Source organism: Pyrenophora tritici-repentis, chromosome 1 (assembly GCF_003171515.1).
Source record: "Pyrenophora tritici-repentis strain M4 chromosome 1, whole genome shotgun sequence".
Taxonomy (NCBI): Eukaryota; Fungi; Ascomycota; class Dothideomycetes; order Pleosporales; family Pleosporaceae; genus Pyrenophora; species Pyrenophora tritici-repentis.
Window position 1 is genome coordinate 4,344,687 of NC_089390.1, and position 19,762 is coordinate 4,364,448.

General features: G+C 49.8%; 7 protein-coding genes across 7 annotated transcripts; 1 reads left to right on the plus strand and 6 right to left on the minus strand.

The window, feature by feature from the left end:
- Position 1: 1 nt before the first annotated feature.
- PtrM4_017120 (UBN2 multi-domain protein) lies at positions 2-3,481 on the minus strand (the record flags this gene model as incomplete). The annotated part of the gene is made up of 1 exon (XM_066103262.1): positions 2-3,481. One exon carries the CDS (start codon positions 3,479-3,481, stop codon positions 2-4), a length of 3,480 nt encoding a protein of 1,159 aa, XP_065965464.1.
- A 958-nt stretch (positions 3,482-4,439) lies between these two features.
- Positions 4,440-5,823, minus strand: PtrM4_017130 (Aspartate-tyrosine-aromatic aminotransferase; the record flags this gene model as incomplete). The annotated part of the gene is made up of 6 exons (XM_066103263.1): positions 4,440-4,611; positions 4,673-4,950; positions 5,002-5,029; positions 5,086-5,498; positions 5,548-5,614; positions 5,684-5,823. 6 exons carry the CDS (start codon positions 5,821-5,823, stop codon positions 4,440-4,442), a joined length of 1,098 nt encoding a protein of 365 aa, XP_065965465.1.
- A 289-nt stretch (positions 5,824-6,112) lies between these two features.
- PtrM4_017140 (uncharacterized protein) lies at positions 6,113-8,410 on the minus strand (the record flags this gene model as incomplete). Its single annotated transcript, XM_066103264.1, has 1 exon — positions 6,113-8,410. The coding sequence occupies one exon, from the start codon at positions 8,408-8,410 to the stop codon at positions 6,113-6,115; it is 2,298 nt and encodes a 765-aa protein (XP_065965466.1).
- A 972-nt stretch (positions 8,411-9,382) lies between these two features.
- PtrM4_017150 (CaiC, Acyl-CoA synthetase (AMP-forming)-AMP-acid ligase II) lies at positions 9,383-12,164 on the minus strand (the record flags this gene model as incomplete). The annotated part of the gene is made up of 2 exons (XM_066103265.1): positions 9,383-11,870; positions 12,052-12,164. 2 exons carry the CDS (start codon positions 12,162-12,164, stop codon positions 9,383-9,385), a joined length of 2,601 nt encoding a protein of 866 aa, XP_065965467.1.
- Positions 12,165-12,778: 614 nt separating this feature from the next.
- PtrM4_017160 (uncharacterized protein) lies at positions 12,779-13,405 on the minus strand (the record flags this gene model as incomplete). The annotated part of the gene is made up of 1 exon (XM_001931600.2): positions 12,779-13,405. One exon carries the CDS (start codon positions 13,403-13,405, stop codon positions 12,779-12,781), a length of 627 nt encoding a protein of 208 aa, XP_001931635.2.
- An 816-nt stretch (positions 13,406-14,221) lies between these two features.
- On the minus strand, positions 14,222-15,340 carry PtrM4_017170 (RfaJ, Lipopolysaccharide biosynthesis protein, LPS:glycosyltransferase; the record flags this gene model as incomplete). The annotated part of the gene is made up of 1 exon (XM_001931601.2): positions 14,222-15,340. The coding sequence occupies one exon, from the start codon at positions 15,338-15,340 to the stop codon at positions 14,222-14,224; it is 1,119 nt and encodes a 372-aa protein (XP_001931636.2).
- Positions 15,341-16,136: 796 nt separating this feature from the next.
- PtrM4_017180 (KfrA-N domain containing protein) lies at positions 16,137-19,757 on the plus strand (the record flags this gene model as incomplete). The annotated part of the gene is made up of 1 exon (XM_066103266.1): positions 16,137-19,757. One exon carries the CDS (start codon positions 16,137-16,139, stop codon positions 19,755-19,757), a length of 3,621 nt encoding a protein of 1,206 aa, XP_065965468.1.
- Between the last annotated feature and the right edge of the window lie 5 nt (positions 19,758-19,762).

Consider the following 19,762-nt stretch of genomic DNA (forward strand, 5'->3'; position numbering starts at 1 on the left):
GTCAATCGATTGATTGTTGCGGAGTCTGGCGAGCAGCCTGTTTGAGTCCGTATAAGCTGCGGAGAACTCTAAGGACGTATCCTTTTTTGACTTCTACTCCTTGGGGTTGCTTAAGAAAGATCTCTTCCTTCAAGTGCGACTCTGTGAATGCATTCTTAATGTCAAAGTGGAAACATTCCAGGTTTTCCGCTGCGACAGTGGCCATAAACAGACGTAAGGTGTCCATGCGGACTGTCGGGGCAAAAGTCTCGTTGTAGTCTGTTCCGTGTGCTTGCGTAAAACCTCTTGCCACAAGGCGTGCCTTAAACCTCTCAACAGTCCCGTCGAGATTCGTTTTGACTGTAAAAACCCACTTTGAATCAACCATGTTCGCGTCTTTTGGCTTTGGAACTTCCTCCCAGGTTCGATTCTCTATTAACGCGATTATCTCTTCAAGTATTGCTGCTTTCCATTGCTTTCCATACTTTGGGTCGTTGATAGCTTGCTCGTGTGTCTGGGGGATCTGGATTCCTGCGATCTCGGTTGCTGCGAAAGCCTTCTCAGATAGTCGTGTTTGCTCTTCTGTAAGGCCAACTTGGGCTAGCATAGCTTTAACGATCTTGCTAAATCTCTCGTCCTCAACAATCTCTTCGTTAGACCTCTTCCGTTTGGCTTGTCTAGTGAAGTATCGTGGAATCTCCTTTTCTCGTACAGACTGGGTACACGGTTCTTCGGGCCCCTCTTCGTTCACAAGATTAGGAACCCGCTCATCAGATGGTGCAGTAGGAGGAATAGTAGTTAGCCTCCTTGGTCTTCCTCTGTGACGCTTCACTGGTTCATGAGTTAGCTCTGCCGAAGATGGTTCCATTAGGTTCTCGGAAACTGGTTCTATTGGTTCTGCAGGAGATGGTTCCATTGGTTCGGTAGGAGATGGTTCCATTGGTTCTGCAGGAGATGGTTCCATTCGTTCGGTAGGAGTTGGTTCCATTCGTTCGGCAGGAGATAATTCTAGATCCTTCCTAGGTCTTCCTCTTGGTTTTCGGTCTGGCATCGTATTCTGCGTTCCTTGTGGTCCAGCTGGTATGTTTCGCAGTCGTAGTTCAACTTTCCCTCCAGGGGTGTATTCGTCCACTGACAATCGGCTTGTCCTTGAGGTGTATCCAAGCTCTGGCGAATAGAACTTGAACTGCTTATTTGTTGTCTCAGAATATCCCATAAATACTCCAATTCTGCCACGGTCCACGAGCTTGTCATGTCGTTGGTCTGCTGGAATCGTTTTAGGGTTGATGTACGAATAGCATTTGCTCCCCCATACACGGATGTGGTCAATGGATGGTTTCGTTCCTGTGAATGCCTCTTCAGGACTGACTTGCTTTCCATTGATCATAGGTCCTGTGTTTGTACGGTTGCGTAGGTATGCGTCTGCTTCGACAGCTTCATCCCAAAACTCAATTGGTAAACCAGCGTCTTTCAACATTGCTCTCATATCAGCTTCAGCAGTTTGGATGTTTCGCTCGGCTGGTCCATTCTGGTGTGAGGAAGCAATTGTTGTAGGCTGAATTTCCACGCCTTGTGTAACTCTCCATTCCTCAGCTTGCTGTAGAAGTTCTGGTGCATTGTCGGTTCCAGCAGCTTTGACTTTCTCGCCAGTTTGATGTTCTACAAAGGTCTTCCAGATTCGGAGTTCCCGTTGTGCGTCTCCCTTTTTCTTCAGCGGGATAACCCAGTTTTTCCGCGTGTAGCTATCAATAATTTGGAGGAACCACCTGTTTCCTCGTAGAGATGTTGGAAAGGGTCCAGCAATGTCAAACTGTACTAAGGCTAGCTTCGTGGCCTTGTGCTCTCTTAGCTGCTTAGGGATGCTGTTCTTCATCTTTGTCAGGGAACACACTTCGCAGATTTCAATCTTCTCTGGAACTTGAATCTTCTTCTGGAGAGTTGTAACTTCGTGGAGTTTGGCAATCTTTGTAGGTCCTAGGTGTGCGAAACGTCTGTGATACAGCAGGTATCTCTCCTTTTCATTAACCTTAAGCTCGCTCTTAACTGGTGTATGGGGTTCCGTGCCTAGGAATGCTGTCTCGTGGTATCCATCGGCAATGTGTGACACTACGTAGAGGCCGTCGTCCATAGTTGCTTTAATAATGATCTCCTTTCCTAGTTTGAAGCATAGTACGTGTGAATTGAAACGACCCTTCAGGCCTGCTGCGCAAATTCTTCTCCCTGATAACAAATTGACTCCAAGGTTAGGTACAAGCAGTACTTCTGACAACCATGTCGACGATCCGTCTTTACACACCACTTGAGCTTCTCCTTTCCAGTCTGCATATAATTCTCCCCCTCCAACCCGAACTAGTCTTCGCTTGATCTTGATCATTCGTCTAAACAATGAGGGTTGGTCAGACATGTGGGAGGAGGCGCCAGTGTCGGCAGCCCAAGTAGATGGAGAGGCCTTACCGACAATGTCTTTTGAGAGACGGCATGTCTCAATTTCCTCGGGTTCAGAGTCTGAGGTCTCGGATAATTCATCTGACTCTGAATTGACTTCTTCGGCTCCATATGCTTTGCCAGTCTTTTTGTGAGAATTCCTTTGCTTGAGTGTCTTAATAGGCGGCTTAGATGATTTCTTAGCGTCGTATTCCTTAAGGAGCTTTCGAGCTCTCTCACGTCTTGGACAGTCTCGTACGCCATGGGCTCCGTCACAAAGGAAGCATTGGACCATAAACTTAGTACCAGATTCGGAGTCAGACGATAGTGGTGAGCTCTTGTGATTTCGGCGCTTGTAAGGCGGAACATACTTCTCCGTCTTCCGGAATGCTGGGAGAGCTTTTTCGTCGGCGTCTTGCTGGTCTCGAACCTCCTTCTCTTCCAGAAACTTAAGTTTCTGTTCAACCGTAAGGTTAAGTTGGGCGTTTAAGGTGTCAATCGTAGTCTTAAATTCTTTCGGGAGTGATCTAATAAGAACGAGTAGTAGTGCAGAGTCCTTGTAAGCTCCGTTGGTGTCAGCGTCTGCTGCTACGAGTTTGCGTCGGTATTCCTTTAGCTTTTCCCATGATCCAACAATTGTGTTCCCAGGATTGAATGTGAACGTTTGAATTCTGGTCATGTAAATGTTGGCGGTTGTGGCGTCAGTTTGGGTGTACTTCTTTTGTAGGTAGGCCCAGAACTGGAAGGCAGTGTCGTATTCGTCAATAAGGGCTTGGTCATCTTCAGTAAGCGACCGAAACAAGAGATCGATTGCAGTGGCTTCATCTTCTAGGTACTTGTCTCTTTTTTCAATGTTGACGCGGATCTTAGTATGCTTGTCTGCTTCAGCAATTTCCAACTCTTCCATAGCCTCCGTTAGTTCACCGGCTATTGCTATTTGGCAGTGCTGTACCAGGTTTTTCTCGCAGACATAGAAGACTTTCTTCCCCTTAAGCTTGACCTTGTTTCGGCGGAACCAAGTATCGTGGTTTTCAGCTGTAAGTTGGGGAATCTTCCATTCTTCCTTCTCTACAGCCATCTTGTGTGTTTTGAGTTGGTGAGACTATTATGCGAGCAAGGTACGTGGTATGATGCTAAGAGTGTAGGTGATGCGGGCGATGCGGGCGATACAGGCGATGCGGGCGATCCGGGCGATCCGGGTGATATTCTGCGGGCGGTGCAGTCGTTATCGGTTCTCGGGTGTAGAGACGGTGTATTTAAGTGTGATTGCGTGTTAACCGCGTTGTACACGACTTCTTTTCTTTTCTGATTCCTTCTTGAATCTAAGTCCTTCGTGACTTGGGTGGATGTTTTGATTCCTTCTTGAATCTGAGTCCTTCGTGACTCGGGTAGGTGTTTGAAAACAATAACGTTGGGTTAGGCAACCGGGCTCATAACCTGTTAGAACAAGGTCTCCTCTGGTGGTATGACTACCATAGGCGACCGAGTAGAGGTACGAAAGGTAACCCTGTATTGGATTGAACTTCACTAAGAGCTATTGTTCTATCTACTTGTTGTTATGATGATCTTAGGACGTACATGACAGATCATCATTCCGCGTCGGTCCTTCTGCTCGGGCTTACTCCACGAACCTCACCTCGCCGACCTGGACTGAACCTAACATATTCTTAACAGATACGAAATTATAGACTCCTCCAGCTTTCAAGTCTCCCAGCCGTCACTTTCAATGGATTCCAGTCACCTTCCCAATCGTTGAAGCCCCACATTCAAAGCCTGATCTTCCACGGCGAAGCTGATGCGATACCAACCTAGCTCTTCAGTACCGAAACTGCTTCCCTGAGAAACAACGACACCCGCCTTAAGCAAGCGCTTGAAAAGCCTTATTTCCCCATCGTGGTTCGCATCGACCGCGGAAGTCGCCGGTTCTGGTGCCGAATTTCCAGGAAGATAGCGACGCAGGTCCACCCAGAGGAAAACACCGGCATGCCTACATTCAGAAGTTGAGCGCTACACACGTATACAGTAGTAAAGTATACTCACACATTAGAATAGTACGGAATGTTCTGCTGGTTCAGAAACGATCTTAGGATCGTAAAGTGTTTGGCCAGCACTTTGTGATTCTCGAGTTTGAAGTCGCCCAGGAATAGCTCGTCTTCAAGCATATCTGCCCAGACGTCTTGGACGACATAAGGAACCCATCCGAAAACACTGTAGATGTAGGTGTCACTTCGATCCAACTAACATTCGAACATAACAGAGTGCAACGTACCTTATGCTAGAGACTGCGGCTATGAGGCCTTCATTCCTGGAGTGTAGCACGCCCAGTCGAAGCCCTGTGGCGCCAAAGCCCTTACCCATACCGTACATTACATGGACCAAGTGACTGTCGATGCACTTATCAAGATCTGCTCCTAATATCGACACGAATGGCGTTACACTTGTAGCCTGTTCGTTGTGATAGACCGACAACGCGAAGATCTCGTCGCTGATCAGGTGCAAATTATTGCGACCACAAAAACGTGCAATCTCTCTGATCGTCTCCGCAGGCTTTGAAACATCAGTACATGCAACTTATGTCGAAAAGTCGAAACAACTCACATAACATCTTCCTAGTGGATTATGAGGACTATAATACCGTAAGTTCAAATAGCAATCGGGTGTTCGCAGCTTTGGGAGTCATACTTGGATATCATCACAGCTCGCACTGTGACGCCGTCTGGAGTAGCTTGGAGGAGAGTCCTTTCCAATGATTTGCTATTCAAAATAGGATCAAAGACATCATCCAAGCCATAGTAACCCTCAACGCTCTTGAAAGGTGCAGGGATAAGCACTCCGCCCGCTCTTACAGCGCTCATAGGCTTAAATCCTGTGTAGAAAGGAGCAGGCGTAATGATCCCTTGACCTTCATTGCAGATTGCCCACGTCAAGGCATCAATCACAGCTGCCACTCCAGGTAGAACGAGTAGCTCCTTTTCCAATACAGGCTCCGAAGGCCGGAATTCCGAGTTGAAGAATGGGACTAGCGCCTTCTTCAGACGCGGCGATGCCCGTGGGCCCACTCCATAGCTCAGATGGTCGTCGGTATTGACCGCGGCCTACAGAATTGATGAGCGATTTACCATTCGGTGCCTAGCATGATCTTACGTTCTTATTCGCACGCGCGGCTACTTGTTGGTGCAACAGGGTGTTTTCAGCTACACAGAGAAAGACCCTTCGAGATGTCAGCATAAGGTGTCCGGTACACAAGCTATGACAGGGACACGTTGAAAACCAAGCTTACAAGCCATCAGGATTATCAGGTGCCCAGAGATTGGCCATCAATCTCTCTAGTGCATCCCATGGTGAGGCTTGGACGGAGTTATGCGCAGCTCGCTGTGAAAGGCCTAAATCCATGCGGCTCTGAGAAACCGGAGTGCTCATCACGGGTGTTTAAAAATGGTGTCAAGATGATTATTGGTGATATAACCGTATCTATTTCAAGTATTTGGGACAGTAGAAGCCGAGGAATTGATTATAGTCAGTCGAATGTCGTCAACGGCAGTGATCGGAATGGTCTGGTCTGGTCTGGTCTGAGGGTACAGACCAGACCAGACCAGGTGCTTACATAAGGACCGGTCCGACCAGACCGGTCCGACCAACAAGACCGCCAAGAATGAGGCTGAAGCAAAGAAGGAAGCCGAGGAAATGTGTTTTACTACTGACTGTCAATCTAGTCGTCTTCGTTCTCACTATCCTCGATATCGCTGTTCCCCTCAGCTTGGGGCTTTCCATACCAGGCCCGGAGACACTCGCACGCTTCTATAATATCTGCCTTCAGCCTACCACGGCGATCGACGATAGTAAGCTTCGCGCTACTAAAAAGACGTTCGCATTCATCCGACATAGGCGAGATCGCAAACATGTCTAGAGCGAAGCGAGCGAGATCTCGTTGGGAGTCGTAGCGAGATAGCCAGTACGCAATAGCCTCATTGCAACCTGCCTCTTCGTTATGAAGCCGGTCAGTAGAGATGTATTGTTCATACAAATCAGTTGTAGAAACTGGAGCGTCTATTCGAATGCGCTTATGTTCCCGCTGGCGATCAAATGCTGGGTCAGGATCTCTCTCCTTCCTGGCTGGTGGTGGCAGCATCTCGACAGGGTACCTTCCCTTATACTCTGTCTCCCAGAGATGCTTCACCGCTAATTGTGCGTTTTCAAACCACCTCTTCTTCTCTTCGTCGCCATGAAGAACCCACTCTTGCCTGAACCATCCCCACTTGCGATATGGATCAAGGATTTGAGCCGCATAATATGCCGGTGGAAGGTCAGTATCTTCAGGGAATCGATTTTGCCAATTCAGCTGCTGATTGTTATAGTACTCAACGCACTTTAACCAAGCAGCATCAGCGCAGCCTTGAAGGTACTTCCATGTAAAGTTGTTATCGTCCTCAGTGTGGATGTCGTGGTAGTGATCCTTCGTCTCGCTTATCTCCCGGAGAAGGCAGTCCAAAGTTGAAAACCAGTCCGCAAGTGACGTCTTCTTACCTTCAGAAAGCAAAGTTGCAGCATAGAAGTCTTTGAGAGCGAGTTCAATCTTTTCAAGCTCAAACCAGTGCTGTCCATCAAGCTTAAAGTTCGCGATCCCTACGGAGCCCTTTCCAGGTACATGACGAGCCGAGAAGAGCTCTAAACGTTCTCGAACATTTAATGCACGTGTAATCGAATAAAACCATGAGTTCCAGCGGGTCGAGTTGTTCTGGATAAGCTCAAGCCCGTCGAATTGCGAAAGATCTCCGCCGATAATAATTGTAGCAAACTCCTCACGCCGTTGTGGAGTAAGCCTGATGTATCGCACCAGGTTGTGAAGACGACCCAAACATCCGAACTTCTTCCAGAGCTCTTCCACCTTCGTATAGTCGCCACGTTGATGATGCTTCTCCAGCTTCGCAAGATACTTCTCACAGTTTCGCCCCATAAGGAACGCCTGGCAACAGAGGTTGATGACATGGCCCAAGCAACGCAGCCGGCGATGACGACGTTGTTTTGACTTCATCCATGGGCAGAGATCCTTGAGTATAAACTCAACAGCGGTATCATTTGCCGAGGCATTATCCAGCATAAAGTATCCAATCTGATCTCCGCTAATGTCGTATTCTTCCAGCAATTCAAGGACCACCGATCCAAGATTCTCTCCAGTATGTTCGCCGTATATACGTCGCATACCTAAAGCGGTAACACGTCGCATGCCGGTAGTATCAATCCACATAGCGACGACGCCTAGGATAGCGTAAGGGTTTGGTGAAGTCCAGAGATCAAAGGAGATAGAGATCCTACTCCGTGAATGGTGTAGGTCCTCCCTAAGCTGTTGCTTCTTCGATATGAATGCATTCATTACCCAGCTTCGGATAGTCTTCGCAGCCTTCGGGAGGTGGTTGAGTAGTGCCGGATTTAAAAAGAGGAGTAGTTCACGAAAGTACTGGTTCTCTAATTGAAAGAAGGCGATATGGCAGTACACAATCCAACGAATTAGAAGCTCTTTAAACTTCTCTACTGACTCCTTCCAGAAAAAGATGCTGGAAGCAGCCCCATCCTTTTGCTGGTCGATTATAGACTTCCGTACAGAACCCTTTCGCTTGATGCCACTCTGGGGATCAATCTGGTGCTTCTGTTCCAGGTGATTCCGGATCCTAGAAGTGCCATTGATGACAAACAACTCTTGCTTGCTCTTCCCAACCCTGCACTCATGGCAGTAATACACCTCTTTCTTATCGCTATCTCGAATGTATTGGAGTCCGTACTTCCAGATGTGTGATGTACCTTGACGGAAATCCTTCCTTGCAATTATTGCACGTTTCACGTACGTGATACCGCCCTGCACGAACTCATCTGGAGATTCGTGATATTGAATAGGAGTGGGTGATAGTATAGGGGTGGGTGATGACGTGGGGATAGGAGATGGAGTAAGAGACGTTAAATCTAGTCTTATAATATTCGATGGGGACGGTGAGGTTGGTGTTGAAGGCTCCATAACAATAGTATATAAGTAGGTTGTTAAGGACTTGATTGTTCTATGTAAGTAGAAGACTTACCTTGATCTTAATGACTCATATTGTGCTAAATTTTCTGGCTAGATTAGTCTAAGATCTAGTCACGTGGACCTATTTATAGCCGGACCGGTCCGATCATCTAGACCGGTCCGACCACGGTCTCAAAAAATCGCCAGACCAGACCAAGTCTTGGCGGTCTAGACCAGACCAAGACCAAGTCAGACCAGACCATTCCGATCACTGGTCAACGGTGCCTGTTGGTTGGCTTTGCACTAAGTGTGTAAAGGGAAATAACAATAACTAGGAATGCATTCTGTCCGGTGATGGTTCTGATTGATTCTACGAACATAGGTGCTACGAAGGTATATGTTGCAGTACAATGCAGTCAATTAAAGTGTAACCGCGCGAGGCAGTCATCAGAGTATATTGTGTTCTGTTGTTGTTGTGCTGTCATGGCCACCTTATATGTAGCCATAATCAGGGTCTATTTACATGACGTATCTCTGATGCTGGTGAGGGGAGAAGGTGCTCATGGAGGGGAGGAAGGAGCGCCAGGACAACGCACGTGACATGCGCAATACCCTTGCCTCACAAACCGCAACAGATATAAAATACGGCCTTTTATCACAAATACAATAGAACGCTTACTATTCGCCTGTTTACACGATAGGCAAGGATATTCTTATGTGATCTAAGTTAGCGCCTTAGCATTGATGTCTATTTTATCCGGGGCGCTGTCGGATCGTGAGTATCGGTAGGGACGTCTGATGCTCAACACTTCGGCCCGACTTCGGCCCGACTTGCGTTAAGCTTAGGTATACTGTTGCGGTTTGTGAGGCAAGGGTATTGCGCATGTCACGTGTGTTGTCCTGGCGCTCCTCCCTCCCCTCCATGAGCACCTTCTCCTCTTACCAGCATCAGAGATACGTCATGTAAATAGACCCTGATTATGGCTACATATAAGGTGGCCATGACAGCACAACAACAACAGAACACAATATACTCTGATTACTGCCTCGCGCGGTGACACTTTGATTGACTGCATTCACTGCAACATCTTCGGTGATGAGGCTTAGGAAGTGACTCAGATGCAACAGACACACATTCCATTCTAGCGTACGTATACGCTGTTTGATATGTGGCGGTAGATTGAGTGAACCGAGGAATCCTACTTTGTTGCCGTCGGCATTCAGCCGCTTTGAGATTTCAAATGCGAGCATCGTGCCGTAGCTATAGCCCGCCAGAGCATAGGGGCCGCGCGGCTGGCATCGACGGATAGCCGCAGTATAGATATCAACAGTCTGATTGATACTTTCGAAGCGTTGGTAAGGAGACTCGAAGCCAGCTGCGCGCAAAGCGAACACTGGCCGATCGTCTTGCGCAAGGCATTGAGCCAAACCGATGAAGACCAAGACCTCTCCCACACCGGGATGAATCATCCAGAGTGGTGTTTTCGACCCCTCGCCGCGGATGATGACGACTGGGTCATAATCCTCGATGGTTGCTGGCTCATCAGAATCTCCCTGTGACTGCTTCATGTAGGCATCGATGTCAGCCGCCAGGGCCCTGATAGTAGGATTCTTCATGATGAGAACAACAGGCACATCTGTTCCTAGGCGCGGCTCAATGTGATACTTGAGTTTGATAACGTGCATTGATGTAAATCCGATGTCGAACAGAGACGTTTCAGAAGTGATATCGAGAACGTCTGAAGCTGCGCCAAGAGTTTCGGCGACATTCTCGATGAGAGCCCCTTCGGACTCGTTTTCTGGCTTTGATCCACTCATGTACATTTGCTTAGCTGCCCCGGATGCGCGCAGTACTGTTTGGTGGTGGAATTCGAGGTCCGCAGCGAATTCACCATCCTCAAACAAGCGCGACACTTTGAGCCTGGATATCTTCCCCAAAGTAGACACTGGGAGAAGTGGTATGGATTGTTCTCGTAGAGCAAACACCAATGGCCTACTCGCAGTGCGTATCACACATGCCTGGGTAACTAGACGAGCAATGTCCATCATTTCCTGATCCCCAATGGGGAATGCCTTGGGGATATAAGCGACTGTCACCTGCTCTGTATGTGATGCTTGGGTAGAGAAGACAACGAGTCGAGCAACGCGGTTGCCCAAGGCATTCTCCACGGCTGTTTGGACGTCGGCGGCGACAATCTTAACACCGTTGATATTGATGACCTCTTTAGCGCGGCCCACCATGTTGAGGTTACCATTTGAATCGATGAACCCTCGGTCGCCAGTTCGAAACCAATGGCCAGGCGCAAACGCCTGCTTCGTCGCAGTCTCGTTACGGTAGTAGCCCTTGAAGACGACCTTGCCACGGACTTCCAAGTCACCCGATTCGTCAGATGCAGCTACCTGTCCTTCAGATGTGACGATACGCATTTCGATACCAGTTATACATTTGCCAAGAGATGCTACTGTGTAGCCACGAGAGACATCGTACTCGGGGCATCTGGTGTTGTAGAGTGACCCGGCACACGTCTCCGTCATTCCAAAACCAGCGGTGATGACATCGTGAGGAGCTCCATATTTTGAGAATAATGTGGATGCTGCAATACAAGTATTAATGTCATTTGCCTCGCCTCCAGATGTTACGCAGACCAGACTTGACAGGTCCAGCTTGGGGCTCTGTTGAAGTGACTCAAAAGTAGCGACCAGCTTGGCCAGGAAGAGATTTGGAGCAAACGTCAGAGCAACCCGGTGTCGACTGATTAGTTCCAAGAATATCGTAGGAGATGTCACGATATCGGCAGCGCTGACATGAATTTGATCGACGCCGAGCCATAATGCCTGAAGGTGGATCTCAAGGAGGCCGGCGACGTGGTCTAGACCGATCCAGTTCAAGAATGGCCGGTCCCGGGGAAGTACGCGCATTGCAGCTTTTCCGGAAACTGCATCCAGAACTTGTTCGTGTGTGAAGCAGACAGCTTTTGCGTTGCCTGTACTTCCAGAGGTCAACATGAGCATCAGCAAATCTCCACCTTTCACGCCGTCCGCTTGACTATGATATGTGCCATTTCCCGTAAAAACCCCGTCAAAATTGCTTGTAGGATCATCATTATGGCCTTTTAAATGGCTTTCAGCATCATGGTTGTCGCCATAGGTACGCGAATTGTCGGCATGAGAAGATTCTTGTTCGGATTTGCCGATTACATTCTCAATGGAATGTAGATGTATGTCGCGGCTGTTGCCGAAAAAAGGCAGAAACTTTGATCTGGTAAAACATATCGGAGATTCCAGGAGAGTAGACAGGTTCTGAATGTGCTTATGGCGATCCTCCTCGATATTGCTGAGGGGAGACGAGAGAACTGACAGGCCGCCAGCGAACACAACTGACCAAAACCACAGGATAAAGTCCCAATGATCTTCAAAGTGTAACAACACCGGATGACCAATCCGGAATTGCTTGAGTCGTTGAATGGTCCAGCTATTAGTCTTGGTCAGAGTTGGTATCAAGCAAGCAAGCACTTACCGATAAAGGATTTCGGACCACTTTCTGGCACGTGTCCTTGGGCACGGATGCTTTTGTGGTCTTTTGCCACTATCGATAAGTGCTTGCTTGCTTGATACCAACTCTGGTCTTGGTTTCCCTGAATAGGTGTGTGTACGTGATTTCATTGGGGATGTGGATATTGCCGAATGAATAGCAAAACAGGCTTCTCGGCTTCTCGGAATCTGCCCTGTCCTTGAGAACCTGCTGTATGTTTTTCCAAGGGTGCATGTTGTTGAGTCGATGCGAGGTAAAGGCCAGCTGAAGATGATCTACAAGCTTGAGTTACCTTATCTAAACAAGTGAGTGAAGAGAATGAGGAAAAAGTTGGTTGATTGATAGAGTCTATCGTAGAGAGCGAATATATATCCTCTTGTAACATAATCAGTGATAAAACGCGCTACTCCTAAGTAGGTGTAGATGCTAACAGCCTGGGGTGGAAGTCGCGTTGCCCATCTTTTCGGTATCATGGTCTTCTTGGTGACGATTTAGGTAGCCTCTAGCTGTAATGGATAGGTGTACACAAAGGGTAATCGTAGTGAATGTTTAGCGTGCCTAGAGATCAGCGTTCTCGTCAGATTACGTCACAATGTAGTACACCCACGCTAGACTAAAAGAAAGACCTCGGTACCACATCAGCACTTTGAACGATGTCGGCACCTACCTGAACCTCATCACTCTGAAAATGACGCCTTTGAAAAGTTTGGAGTATAGTATATTCATTCTCTTCTCCACGCGACTATTGGTGTTGAAATCCAAAAATCCTCAAACTGTTGAACCACACCCAATCACCCTGTGCCCCGACATACTATGAACTCTCAAACATACCCATCTTCCAACCTCAATTACTCCCAGTCCTGAACCATACAACCTGTTGTCCCAGGTTTCGGGCATTCAGCCTTACCTCCCGGCTGCAGAGTAATACAGTTCTCCTTCATAACCGGTTCCGCCGCCGCGCTACCAGAAATCTTCTTATTCCCACCATCGACATTAACACTAAACGTGCTTTCGAAACGGTATGTACAGATCCTGTGACGAAAGGCTCGGCAGAAATCGTGGTGAGCGACATTCGTGGTAGACTGTTGACCAGAAGTTTTACCAACCGACGTCGTGCTACCAGCCGAGAAACCATCCACACTATCCACATTCTGCCAGGTGACTTGTGCATTTGGCGCAGAAGGGGAAAGCTGTATTTGCGCTGCCATGGATCCAACGATGAAGCCACCTGCGATACAGTTGAATTCTCCGGTAACAGCCACGTTGGTGAGTGTGTCGCTGGTGGGGAGCTCCTTTGCTGGAGGTGGTGGCTGAAGCCAGGTTTGGGCGGGCTTTTTGGCCGAGAGATCGGCTATCTCTTTGTATGTGTATTGTCTACCGAATTGGAGCTCTACGGCTTTGGATTGGGAGGTTAGGTCGGCTGGGGCGGCGAGTGCGACCGCGGCGCTGATAGCGAGGATGGTAATTGAATGCATGGTCTGTTGAATGTGAGCTATTTGCTCTGCTGGCTCGTAGAGTAGACTCACGTTTGTTTGTGACGGGTGATTTCTTGACTAGGTCGTAGGTATACCGGCGTGTGGTAGTGTTGAGCCTTGGATCAATCGTTGAAGGGCTACGGTTTTGTCCCAGGGGAAACACATGCTTTTGTACATAGACGGTTGCCGGGACACTCTATCGAATTATTATGCTGTCATTATAACACCCATTTTATTGTATTACAATATCGTGATGTCGTATACTTGTTATGAATACCATTGCCGTAGTTCGGTTGCACCTCGTACGTAGTCTTCTTGTGGAAGTGCTTAAACTCGTAAATCTGACATGCATATACGACGCCCACACTTGTGCCAATTGTGGACATAATTAAACTCGGATATCCGACCTGCATACACGGCCCTCGTGGTTGGGCTACTTTTGGACACAAACAAACGTGCCATCTTGTCTAGACCTTTCCCCTGAGTATGCAGCTTCCATACACGGTTTGTTCACAAGTATACATGGCAACCTCTTGCTGTATGTAAAAGTATAGGCGCGCTGCTTGATCGCTTCATATTCGAGAGTTGCAGAATCTCCGTGTTTCGCTAACCACCCCCTTTTTGACTTGGATATTGTACTACACATTCTCAGATCCAAACATCTAGCTATTACCTCCCCATATCACTCTCTATACCCCGATCTCAACAACTCTCTATACCCCGATCTCAACACCTCTCTATACGCCCTCCCTACAAACCCCAAAAAAAGGCCCATATCCCATCTCCTCCAGCACAAGCATCCTCCCCACCTCCCATCTACTCCCCCTCCTTCTCCCCCTTATCCTCCCACTTCTTTGCAAAATCCTGCGCCCCACCACCAATCGCCCGCATCTCCTCACTAACCTCACTCCCCTCACCCGCCACATACAAGCCCATCGTCTCCAATAACTCATGCTCGCCCTGTCCCTTACGCTCCTCCCGCCATCTGGCAAACTGCGCCCACCACCACTTATGCGTCTCCCCGTCTTTACCTAGATATCCCGCTTTGCCCTGTTCATCCACGCGCGCCGCCCATGGTTTATCGACGATATAATGCAAGACGGCGACCTCATTGTCGACCCAGAAGTTTGTATGCCAATATTGCCACGTCTTCAACGCATTCGTCTTCCAACTCAGCGCTGCCCAGCGTCCCTCAAACGCCTCGTTGAGGAAATCCTGGTCGGGGAATTTCATTGCTCTCAACGCATCTGGGCCTAGCTGTTCGAACTTGTCTTTTACAAACTGTGCTATTTGCTTGCTCGGCCGCCAACAAAACGTCCCGCTGTTGAAATTGCGAAGCGTGTAGCACTCCCCCTCTTCCCCCACCTCTGCCACTTGATCCGACGACGTAAGACGACTCATACCGCAATTTTTCTGATTCCACTCCTCCGGGGCCCAAGAATCCCTATCAAGATTACACACACAAGTATGCACAGCCATGACCCTATTCCCGTCCCCACCCTTCAAAAACGCATCCTGCCCTTCCCCAAAAACAAGCGAACTCGGGTCGGAGAAAATCATCATATCGGCGTCTAACCAGCATAACCGTTCAAACCTGCCCCCGTTTTCCACCTCCAACTCCCATAGGTCAAACACGCGCAGCTTCGTCCATGTGTCAATGAAGCGCTCAGCTACCATGCCGTGCGCCGTCTGCGACTCCGGCAGACGCAGGTGTTCAACAGGGTGCAGGATTATGTTTGAGTGGGCGGCTTCGCGCTGGAGTGCGGCGATGCTGGGGGCGGGGAGCGTGGACGGCGTGTAGGTTATTATGAGCGGGGTTGTGGGTGAGTGCGTAGTTAGGGTGTATGCGAGGAGGAGTGCGCCGGCGAGGTAGCTGGGGCGGGTGAGGAGGGTTACGTAGGCGTTTTTGGAGGGGGGGCATTGTTGGTCTGGCATCTTGACGAACGAGCTTGATGTGTTTTATGAATTATAAAAAGGGTGTGGGGGATATGGATGTTTTCCAATCGTTTAAAAGGATGGAAAAAAGAGAGGGGTAGATGGGTAAACAAAACTGTAGTATATATTTTCCTGTGCGGTCGCCATTTTTCTTGCCTTAACCCACCTATCCCACTATACGGGTAACATACCAAGCCATGTTACGCGCTGACGTCACGACTGCACGACTTGCGTCCCGAGGTCCGGGGACAGAAAAAGCAAAAGCAAAAAGGGGGGCTTGGAACCGAAATATAAGGTACCGACGACGATAAGAGACGGCCGTACGTGTTACGGATCCATAGACTCGCTCGGCCCATGGCCCCCATATCGATAAGATCCTTATCTTATCGGACTAGCGCCTTGGCGCCCACAGCATAAGTTCGGGCTCACAACGTAGATAGCTCGATAGCTTGTATCTTGTCAAATCCAATCTTTCTTGATCGATCCCTCACATTATACAAGCTCCCTTTCAAGACGGGCCCTGGAAGCTCGTTCGCGAATTGTATTTTCTTGTCGCTGCGAGCGACACGCCAACGACAGAAACACTTACGCGACGAGGATCGCATTGACTATACGTACCGCCGCAGAAGAGCCGCCGTAGTAAAGACACCTGATTGCCCAGCTGCATAGCTGTACCCACCTGCCAGAAAAGACCCGCCGCCGCAGAGTGCCGCCGCGGAAGACACTGGATTGCCCAGCTGCATAGCTGTACCCACCTGCCAGAAAAGATCCGCCGCCGCTTCTAGCGCTGCCGCCGATGATGGCCCGACTAAACGAGACGAGCAAGGATGCCCACGACCAGGGTGCTCAGAACGACACACAAACCATTCCAGCAGAGTCGCACCTTGAGTACGGCGACTTTGAGAATGACGACGACCTCACCGAAGCGGAGAAGGCGACTATTAGACAGAAGCTCGCCACCCGCAAGAGACAGGTCACTTTTGGCCGTGGAGACGGCCAAGGCAACAGCGAGGACGAGGGCAATGACGTCAACGCCGCTGAACGCCGACGACAGTCTTGTAGACAGTCTCTTAAGAAAGCCGTTAAGCCAGCGGATAAGACTTCTATAGAACTAGGCTACGACGACGACACGGATGACATGTATCTACGTTTTTATGGCATCCACGACAACGATGAGCGCGAGATCCTCGCGGACATGAGGAACGTTGACGACTTCACCGCTTGCATCGCTGAACATGCTGAGAGTGTCTTTGGACACCTAGCAGATTTGCTTAGTCAGATAGCTGAACAAGCCGAACAGCTAGACCAAGCACATAATGAAGCCCGTGTACAACAAGAAGCAGCTGACGCCCGCGTGGAGCGCGCCCAGACGCAAGCTCGCGCTGCCGCCGCAGACGAGCTTGCCCAAGTCACCCAGAAATGCAACCGCATGATCACTACTAAGAACAGCTACGCTTCACGGCTAGCAGTGCTCGAAGACGAGCTTGCAGCCTCGCGCGAGTCAAACGTGAAGCTCTACTCCCAGATTAGCGACCTCTACAACGAGAGGAGTGTCCTGCAACAGCACGCGGGCGTCCCGACGAATGGAAATTTATATGACACGCGCCCAGCTCAGTTCCAGTCGTCCCCTCCTCCAATGACTGCGAACCCGTTCATTGGCACTGGCACTCACGACTTGATGCTGCCTCCCCCTATGGCACATCATCAGAAAAACCGACCCCTAGCTCGGTCTGCTGTATCGGACAACCTCACTGCAACGGGTGCAAAGCTGAAGGATATTGACATCTTTCGCGGAGACAGCACCGACAAAGAGGACTACAAGTATTGGCGCCGCAGCGCCAGGAACTTCTTAAACAAAACTACTATCCACACAACTGTTCAAGATCAGCTCGACTACCTGATTGACCACTTGCGAGGACCAGCCGCTGCACAGGTGGAATATAGAGCAGCACCCGGAGCTCGTAACGCCTACGTGACAGCGGAAGAAGTCCTCACGGAACTTGATCGCATCTTTGACACGGTCGACAAGGTCACCGAAGCCAGCGCAGCGCTACACGACAGTGGCTCTGGAGGATTAAAGCAACTACGACTTGGCGACGGCAATTTCGCCATGGCGCCTATCACACACGGCGTCCTAGCCCCCATCTCCCACGCTGAACACGTTAGCGAGGAACTCTTCTACAGTGTACCTATGACGACTTACGACTTTATTTTCGGCACTTCATGGCTAGAAGAGCATAATCCACACATCGACTGGAGGGAAAAAACTATGCGTTTCAACAGCGAGCATTGCTACGCCAACTGCCTACACAAAGGCGAGCAAGTCACTGTTCGCAGCAGTCGACACCGACGGGCCGCAGCAAAAGCCAAAGAACGGAACCCGACCTACGCGAACATGGACATACACCATGTGTCAGGTGAGGCCGCTGCCGCACTGGCATCACGACCAGAGAACGGTACTATCTGGCTGTACCCACATGATTTTGAACAACTCGACAAAGATGACAGCGATGACGCCGACGAGAGAGCCCAGGCTAGCCGCGTCTTCGCCTCACTATTTGCCATGGACATGAACGCCCTATCTCAGGAAGACATTGATAAGTTCCACCAGAAGCTGAACTCGCCCGCTAAAACTCGCGACGAGGTCCTAGACAAGTTGCCCGAATGGCTCCACGATCTCGCCCACCGATTTAATCCTGATCCCGCCACGACAGACTTGCCCGCTCGACGAGGCGCGGTCGACCACAGCATTGACATTATCCCCGGATCAAAACACCCAAACGCTAAGATGTACGGCATAAGTAAGGACGAAGGCCTTGCCGTTAAAGCTTATGTTGAGGACATGAGAGGACGCGGTGAGATCCGTGAAAGCAAGTCAGACTTCGCTTCGCCTGTGCTCGTCGTCCGCAAATCTGGAGGTGGACTCCGCATTTGCGTGGACTATAGAGCGCTCAATGCCGTCACTATCAAGAACAGGAACGCTCCTCCGATGATTAAAGAAACGCTCGCGCGGCTAGCTAACGTCGCCTACTTCACCGTGGTCGACGTCATCGCCGCCTTTAACAAAATCCGCATCAAGGAAGGCGACGAACATAAGACTGCCTTCCTAACACGGTATGGCCTATTCGAATACTTAGTGATGCCTTTCGGACTCTGCAACGCACCAGGTACCTTTCAGGCCTACATTAACGAGGTTTTACGCGATTACCTTGACGAGTTCTGCTCTGCATACCTCGACGACGTCCTAATCTACAGCGCGTCTTTGGCAGAGCATAAGGTTCATGTCCGCAAGGTTATCGAGAGTCTAGGTGAGGCCGGACTTCATCTAGACATTGACAAGTCCGAGTTTGCCGTCCAAGAGGTGAGATACCTGGGCCTCATTCTTACAACTGAAGGCATCAAAATGGACCCCGCCAAGGTTAAGTCAGTGCTCGACTGGGGCACCCCAACAACATTGAAAGAGTTGCAAGCATTCCTAGGTTTCGCAAATTTCTACCGAAGGTTTATTGTTGCCTTCTCTTATATCGCGCGGCCGCTCACGGATCTTACCCGCGGGACAAACGGCGACGTCAAGCTGAACTTTCCTATCGCCCAAGGATCTGCTGCCCACGACGCATTCGAAAAGCTTAAGAAAGCATTTACCATCGCCCCGGTCCTCGCGCACTTCAACCCCGCGCTTGAGACCTGGGTCGAAACAGACTCCTCCGACACCGTCACAGCAGCCGTGCTGTCCCAAGTCCAGACTGACGGAGTGCTAAAACCAGTCGCTTTTATCTCCACAAAGATGTCACCAGCTGAGTGCAACTATGCCATCTACGACAAGGAGCTTATGGCCATCGTCCGCGCCTTTGAGGAATGGAGACCAGAGCTGGCCGGCACCTCGGACCCGGTGAAGGTCATCTCAGACCATGCCACCTTACAGACCTTTATGGTCAACAAAGCACTCAACAGGCGTCAAGCAAGATGGGCTGAGTTTCTGAGCGAATTCAACTTTAAGATCACTTACCGACCAGGCAGACTAGGCAGCAAACCCGACGCCTTGACGAGACGCCCCGGCGACACACCCACGAACCCAAACGATCCACGGATCATACATCAGACCCAGACGATCCTCGGCCCCGACCGCGTCGACGACGTCATCAAACGAGACACGCACACACACAACGACGCCCGACAAGCAATTCAACTCGCGGCGCTGTTATTCGAATACGCGGAGGAGGTACAAACGCTAGCAGGCATGCTATATCTAATGAGCGAGGAGGCGTATGGCGTCGATGATTTGGTGGATGACGACTCAACCCCAGACGTAGCCTTGGACAGCCAGCCTAAGGGGGAGACAATTGAGATCCCTCACGCTGCTGCGCCAGCTTCCCTGGCACGGGTGCCGGGGAGAACGCGCCTGACGATGGACTTATGACAGCG